Source organism: Condylura cristata, unplaced genomic scaffold (assembly GCF_000260355.1).
Source record: "Condylura cristata isolate star-nosed mole 26May11 unplaced genomic scaffold, ConCri1.0 scaffold00032, whole genome shotgun sequence".
Lineage (NCBI taxonomy): Eukaryota > Metazoa > Chordata > Mammalia > Eulipotyphla > Talpidae > Condylura > Condylura cristata.
The window spans coordinates 3350838-3358513 of NW_004567133.1; the positions used below are offsets into that span (position 1 = coordinate 3350838).

Consider the following 7676-nt stretch of genomic DNA (forward strand, 5'->3'; position numbering starts at 1 on the left):
TTCCTAACCTTTCACGCCACTGCCAGAGTCCCGGAAAGACACCTGATCGGTTCACTCCCTGGTTCAAAAATTTCTGCTGGCTCTCATCTGCCTCGAAGATGAAGTTTAACTTTGCACAGTACATATGTACCATCCAACTCATCCCTGTTCTCTTCACCTTCAACTTGGCATCATTTCCAAAGCCATGTCCTTCCAAAGCTTTTTACTTCTTGGCCCCAAATGATCTCAAAACAGCTTTGAGATCAGCATTCCTGGCTGTGTTCACTGCCCCCACAGTATGCTCTCCTACTTGTAGTATCTGACTCCCGCCAGGCCATACTCCTCAAAGGCGGGGAGGGATGTATTCATTCGGTATGCCATGTGCTGACAGCGGCAGCGGCCATGGTACATTGCACATGATGTTCAGTTTCAAATAAAATAACCGTAAGTGATGTGCTGCTTTTATTGGCATTTGACAACTGGCCTAAATAGACTAATTTTGTCACAAGTCCCTTTACCAACAAAGAGAAAAAGCACCATTCTTTAAATCCTTTAAAATCAGGTGCACTTGAGAAGCTTGAGCGCAGTGTTAAAAGGGGCCAGGTTCTCGCAGGCCCTCATCCACTTCTGCACGTTGGCAGGCACCGCCACGCTGCCGCCTGTCTGCTGCAGCACAGACCACAGCACAACGTCGGCCACCGTGAGTTCGTTCCCCACGAGCCAGGGGCTCTTCCCCAGCGCAGAGTTCATGGAGCGGAACACTGCAGCTTTTTCTTTACTGCTTCCCTCTTTTAACTGAAAAACTGCGATATCGACCCAGCTATCTATGAGGGTCAGGTTTACAGCATTATGCTTCTGGCCAAACAGAGAGAATAGAAACCGTGCGATGTTTCCTTCTCCTTCAATGGGGCACATCGTTTGGACACTGAACTTCATCTGCGTCTTTGGCACTGAAAGGAAACACACCGTGGAATGTCAGCAAGAGCAGCACTCGAGGCGGAGGGGAAGGGTCACTAGGCTGCATGATCTGGTGGCGAGGGGGAGGGTGTCTTCAAGAAAATCACGTTTGCAGTCTGTCTCCAAAAGGCTTCTTATTCAAAAAAGTTTAAACTGCAGTTTTAGTATAACTACATGTTAAAAAGGGTAACCATTTCTGGTATTTGATTATGCCAATTTTCAAGCTAAAACAGACCTCAACCATGTAACGCAACTTGTGCCTAAGGATTTGGTGGATGAAGACTACAAACCAGGAGTCCGGCTCCCAGGCCAGGGAACTGGGTCCATCTAACCATCCTGCTGTTAATGTGCAGTGTGCAACCCTGGAGGACTGAGGCCAGCTCACTGCCCTCCAAATAAAATTACTGGGAGAGCACACAGCAGTGGACACTGTACCCTGCCATTCTCTTCTGGCCATTTGTAAGATACTATCAATTTCCCTGTAGTGACAGGCTTTGGAATCTGAGGGCCAAATGGCTGTGACAGCTTTACTCTCCTGCTCTGGCTGTTACAGGGCCTCCCCTTAAAGCTGGGCCCTCAATTGGAGACCCTAAACTTCCAGAGTAGGAGGGTATCTCAGGTCAGGATATATCTGTGCTCTGCTTCTAGAATTGCCCCAAGCAGTCTAGCCTTTTGCTAACCCAACAGCAAACAGCTGAGAGGCTATAACACCCCAGAACAGTACCTCCTTACCCCCTTGCTGCCGCTAATGAAGTCATGACGCATGCTCTCATGCGTCTGACCTACCCCTCCCCACTTACCATTCTTCCAAATGAGGGTGAAACCCAGCTGATACTCATGGCGTGGCTGTTTTTTAGTCTGTTCCCCAAAGCACTTGAGAAGATTTTCTGGCACGCTCTTGACAGCAGAATGCGTGTGAACAGTGGACAGGACCCTGTAGTGGTCACAGAGTAGCCGGTGCAGCACGAGCAGGGAGAGGGGAGGGGAATCAGGGTTTGCGTTGATCACTATGTCTCTCAGGGCCCCGTTATCCTGGGTGAGAAAACCAGGCAGAGCAAGTTAGAGCAGCTTGAGTGGGTGGAACTGCAGCAGGTGCTATTCTCAGACCAAATGAGGGTGACTAAATCCTCAACTCCCATGAAGGAGGGCCATTACCTCGCCTCACAGCTGAGGATCAAGTGTTGGAAGGCAACTTAGCCAAGGTCACAGCTCAGGAAGAAGTGGAGCTGGGACAGGAGCAGGCTCCACTCACTCATTGCTGGCTCCTTACAAAGCCAAAGTTAACTTACTGTCAAACCAGTAAAACATAATGGGATGACACTTCTGTCCCTTAGTTAGAAAAATCACACATGCAACTACTCCACTTACTAAATCTTTCCAACACCTGACCTGACAGGATATAGTTTCTATATCCACTTGTGGTATGTGTCAAGATCCCTACAAAACAGCCCTGGATATGGGAGGTGGGGAAGTTCTAAGTGAATGCACCAGAATGTACTTTTACATGTGGGTTTTCTGATTTCTATGCATTCACTTCTGACAACAAATGAACTCAGAATAACATGAAGGCCAAGATCCTTGGCCTTTTGTACACAGCCCAGTACGATCTGGCCTCTAGGCTTGCCACCCCCAACTGGAGCCCTTCACTGAGCTACACTAAGCTCTCAGAACTATCCTGTTACAGATGCGTCTTCCGAAGGATAAAAATTCCTTTTAAGCACCACGTGTCTGGGCAGACTTCCCAGTGCCCTGAGATGGTGTGAGCATAGTTGTCTGTGCTCACTGACTCAGCCACAGGCAGACAGGCACTGGGGGCTAGCTGGGCCTCAGAGTCCTCTGTATGGGAATGTGGACAGGATGGTGAAGAAACCCCTGAGAGCAGAGGTATTGAAAACAGTTCAGGGCAAGATACTGCAATACTGCCTTCACTTTTTAGGTCATTTGTGTCCTGCCACTGCTGCCACCTAATTCTAGAGGAGGGGGATGAGCAGAGATTACTGGGACAAACCCTTCTGAAGCCTCAAACACTACTCTGGTGTAAGATACTTTTTCTCTGCATACCAGGGAAGGGCCCTCCCTGGTGGCACAATGGGTTAAAGCACAGCACTATGAAGTTATCTGCAGCCATTGCTACGGCAGCGCGAGTTCGATCCCTGTACAGGAGGTGACCCACACAGCGCAGCAGACCTCTCCTGACCTGCCCACTGCTCCCCTGAGCAGTTTACTTCAGTTAATTTGCCTGTCCTGCTCCCCACTCTGTCTCTGGTGGATCCTCTCACCCATCCCCACCCACACCTCTGGCCTGTACCCAGCTCTTATATGCATAAACAAACAAATCTTTAAATTAGTTGAGGCCTGTAGATTATTACAGATGGTTAATCTGTTACTACTTCAAATAATTTTAGATAAAAATACATTAAAAAATGAAACTATGATGGGCTCTTAGCAATATATTCCTAAGGGAGTGGTGAAACTTTTGTGCCTGGCCGCAGTCAAAAATCTGAAATTCAGGCCACCCTCAAAGTAAGGGCTGACTCCTAACCTCAGCAAAGCACCAAGCAAACACTGTCAGACTGTTTCTCCAGGTATTGGAGGTTTTTGGTCGCACAATGGCAAGAATGGCAGGAACCCCATCTCCTGACTTCTCCCCCAAGTCCCCAAACTCTATTGCACTGGGTCTGGGAGAGAAAGTGGCTGCAGAGCTTGCACTGGCTTCACTCACAGCTCACAAGTCTGTTCTGGGTAAAGGTTAAATCGCTTATAGGGGGGAAAGAGGCCCTCTTTGTGCCACTTTTAAAAACTAGAAGGTCAAGGTTTTACTCGTACCAGCACAATTTTCTGGCACTAAAACAACACAGCATGCTGACATTCTTTAGCTTCCCAAGCGCACTTACCTTCCCGAGCACCGAATTTAAGTCTGGTGCGCTGGCTGATAATGCAGCAGGCTCACCAGCCTGGATCACGTGGGTGACATCTAAGTCCGCATCTGGAGTGTGAATCATCTTGGAGAGACCGTCAACAGCAGCTTTCAACTCATACAGACGTTTTAAAATGTCATCTTGGCGGGACTCAAGAGCTTCAAGAGATGTGTTAGACTCTTCCTAAACCAACCAGCATCAAAATGTTTTTTAAATTCAATCATCTAAAACTTAAATCTACAAATTCATCAAACCTCCCACCTTTTAAAATGTTAAAATTAAGTAGTAGAATCATAGTCTACCAATTTAATCCAAGAGGTCCTGCAAATGGGTCCACAGATGCTTCAAGCAAAAAATGGTGTGGTTTTTGCCCACTCTGAAACAGACTATTTTAGGTAACCTCAGTCTAAGAACAGACAAGGATAGGAACAATAGAAAATTGTTCTTTGTGTAAAATGGGGCAATGACAATGCACCTTGATAATTTATATAGAAATGGGGAAAGGGAACACACAAAGGTCAAAAAAATAGTCCTGTGCCCCGGAAGTCTATTCATGGGGTCGAATGATCAATTCCCCAAATCATTTTCTAGACACTACTGGCACTCTTGTATCTTAGAATCTAGAATTTTCCCACTGTTGAAATGTGGAATTTCATAAATATGCAATGCAAGACTCCATTCACTGAGTCTGCACTGTTTGCATGGTGAAAGGTACACAAACAACTGTGTAATATTTGCTGAGAAATAAATCTCTAATCTGTACAGCTTTACTTCAAAAGCAGTAATAAGAAACTTCCCAGTACAATCACGTTGTACAGCCTACTTCCAGACTCATGAACTCTCACAATAGATAATCCACGTGAGCCCAGAGAATAAAGACTACCTCAACATTCGGAAAAGGCCTCTAACTAGACAGCAGTGAATATGGCCGTGACCCTGAGTTTATTTTAAATACGTACTCAGACTCAAGGGGAACAGTGGAGAGCCCCTGCTCAATTCATGTGCTGGAAGGTTAAATGTTCCTGGGAACATGACTCCTCCCATGTCATTCAACACAGCCTTTTCATGTTGATCCATTTCATCAGCAGATGCTGTCCATTTTCTGGAGTCAAGGGCTTCTCTAAGCATGTCTCCACTGTCACTGCTCAAGTCCAAGATGTTATTTTTCACCAGGTCTACTGCCTCTGGGCCCCTGGTGGCCTTTTTGGTCTAATCTTTCATCGCTACAATGGCAGCCATAGTGATGGAAAAACCCAACAGATCCTGGCATCTCTCCTTTGCACATATAGGCTCATAGGACAAAAAGCAAAGCCCTTCGATGGCTCACTACATACCCTGTGTGCTGTACTGTGTCCCCGCTGGTTTCTCACATATCACTCTCCCCCCTGCACTGTCCTCTGGGTTCTTATGACACCCTAAGCCCCAACTGCCACAGCACTTCCACGCTTGGTCCCTCTTGCTTCTCCCCTGGCTAACTCCTTCCTATCTGCCCCTGAGCTACTCACCACCTTCTCACCTCTCCTCATCCGCTGCTCTTGTTTAAGATCAAACAGTACAGATATGTAAGATGACTGATTGCTGGGTGGCACAAAGAACAAAGAGTTCATCATGCAATGAAGTAATTAGGTGCTGGCTGGAAGTGAGGGGAATGCAAGACGTGCGGGCAAGACGTGCGGGCAAGACGTGCGGCAGTCTGGGCTGTACTGTGGTTAGCCTCATCTTCCTCAGTGACAGCCCTCCCGAGAAACCCTTCCGATCTCTTAACCTGCCTGTATCGGGTATACCACCTCTCCTTTCTGAGAAAATCCCAACCAGGGGCGAAGAGACACCTAATGGATTAATTATTTAAAACTTTTACTTGAAGTACCACTGGCTAACATTTGGTAGTGGTGTGGAAGGCCAGCATCTCCCCCTTCAGGTGCAGTCACCATAGTGCACCTACACCCAAGCACCCAGAGTCCACCACCTGCCAACACTGACTGGAGGCTGCCCAGATAACGTGGCCTGTGATTAGGAGCCCTGAGCACAGCGTGACTCTTGTTGGCCTGGTAATGTGCAAAGGCTCCAGGTCTGCTGTCCCTGCCAGTTCCTTGCTCAGTGACCTGGCACACTGTTTTACCCACTTGCTGTATGTTAACATGTATTTAGAAGCAGCAGTTCATTCTTTGTGTTGCTTTAATTTACCTTGGATATGCCTGATTTCTCATTATCTCTTTACCCATATCAGAATGGTCTATTATTTGCTAAAGTGGAACTGTGTGTCTTCTAAGTCGGAAGTGTAGAGTTAAGACTGAAGGGAGGCTAGGCAGTGAAGAAGAAAGGAAAGGAAAGAAAGAAGGTAGGTTGGAAGGAAGGAAAAGGCAAGCAGACAGGAAGAACTGGGTCTCAAATGAGAAGTGACAGTCCTCCCTGGGCTTCTTTTCAGTTCCATGGAACTGTCCAGTTGAGGGGCATGGGACCTGGCTGCTACTTTGTCTTAGCTCTGCAGAGACAATGGTCATTTAAACAGACCTAACCACCTCCCTTCCAAAGGTTATTAAGGCAAAGTAAAGGGTCACACTCAATGTGAAAAAACCGTACAAAAGTGGCCTATTCACCCATTTTCTTTCAGAACAGAGTCATCCCTGGGACCTAAGCTCTGTATTTGTAACCAAAAAGGTGAAAGGCATGAACAGGTATCAAAGCATAAAGCAATCCAAATGACCAATAAACATGAAAGGCAGGCTGAATCTGGAAGTCTGGGAAATCCAAGCTAGAACCCCAAGAGGGGTCCACCCACACTCCGAGGATGCGGGCACCTGGTTTTCTTACACTGCAAGGTGAGAACCGGCAAAACCACTTTGGCAAGCAACTTCTCTAGCACATTTTACAGATCTGCCCTCCGAGCAACCACATTCCTTGGTACACAGCTGTGCCTGCGGGGTGATTCCTAACAGCTGCTGGGCACCCCATCACCCGAGTAGGGGTGGTCAGCGGACCGAGGCAAGGATCGTACTTTGCTGTCACGACACTAAGCGATTCCCTAAGCCATGTCCACAAGCAGCAGCAGCAGGACACAAGGACACAAACCACACGACCAGTTTACAAGGCTACGGCGGCGTGGGGACCCCTAATGAGGTGGTGAGACGAAGCAGGGCAGAATCACCGCGAAGTCCGGGACCACTGTGTTAACCAAGGTGGTGGCGACACTAGGGTTCCTCTTTTAATTCCTTAAAATAGGTATTGTCGTAATTAAGGTTTAACCATAAGCTTAAAGCGGGGGTTGGGGGGTTTACAAATAAGAGGGTCAGAAATTTTAATAGGCAAAAGTCAGGGTCACTCAGGGTCGGCCCTTGGCCCCGGCCTCCCCGCCCCGCCGCGGATCCCACGCCCAGGGCCCGCTGGCAGGCGCCTGCGTGCGCCGCTGGGGATGCCCAGGCGGAGCCCCGGCGCCTGCGCAGAGGACGTGGTGTGGGGGACTGGGCAGTGAGCTCCTACCTGCACGTGGCCCGCGACGGGGGTAACGCTGCCGGTCTTTCCGTGTACGTTGGGGAGCCGGTACATGCAGGTGGGAAGCTCCACACGGAGAGATGCGCCGCCCTCATGGTAGGGCTTTACCTGGTACATAGGCATCACAGGACCCGAAGGAGGAAGGGCGGCGGCCTGGGACACGAGCGCTCAGAAACCCTCCAACGCCACGACAGACCGCTGCCAGCTCCTTCCCGACCAGACTCGGGCGTTCCGAATCGCGCAGTCTGTGCAATCTAATTGGCCCTGGCTCTCTCAACGTCACGGACTCAACTTTTTGACGCAGCCAATCAGCGAGAAGAAGACAGGGGCGCG

At 48.7% G+C, this 7676-nt stretch overlaps 1 protein-coding gene across 1 annotated transcript; it reads right to left on the reverse strand.

Moving 5' to 3' along the window:
- Positions 1-428: 428 nt before the first annotated feature.
- AIMP2 (aminoacyl tRNA synthetase complex-interacting multifunctional protein 2) lies at positions 429-7566 on the reverse strand. The gene is made up of 4 exons (XM_004691657.2): positions 7332-7566; positions 3831-4037; positions 1737-1968; positions 429-929 (listed from the first exon to the last, which is right to left on the reverse strand). The coding sequence occupies exons 1-4, from the start codon at positions 7464-7466 to the stop codon at positions 538-540; spliced, it is 966 nt and encodes a 321-aa protein (XP_004691714.1). The 5' UTR covers positions 7467-7566; the 3' UTR covers positions 429-537.
- Positions 7567-7676: the final 110 nt, after the last annotated feature.

Bases quoted from the DNA above. Each gene is read 5' to 3' on its own strand.
- AIMP2 (XM_004691657.2), bottom strand. From the start codon at position 7,466: ATGCCTATGTACCAGGTAAAGCCCTACCATGAGGGCGGCGCATCTCTC. The intron at 1,969-3,830 runs GTAAGTGCGCTT...TTTCTCACCCAG, and splicing joins TAAATTCGGTGCTCGGGAAG to GATAACGGGGCCCTGAGAGA. The intron at 930-1,736 runs GTAAGTGGGGAG...GTTTCCTTTCAG, and splicing joins CACCCTCATTTGGAAGAATG to TGCCAAAGACGCAGATGAAG.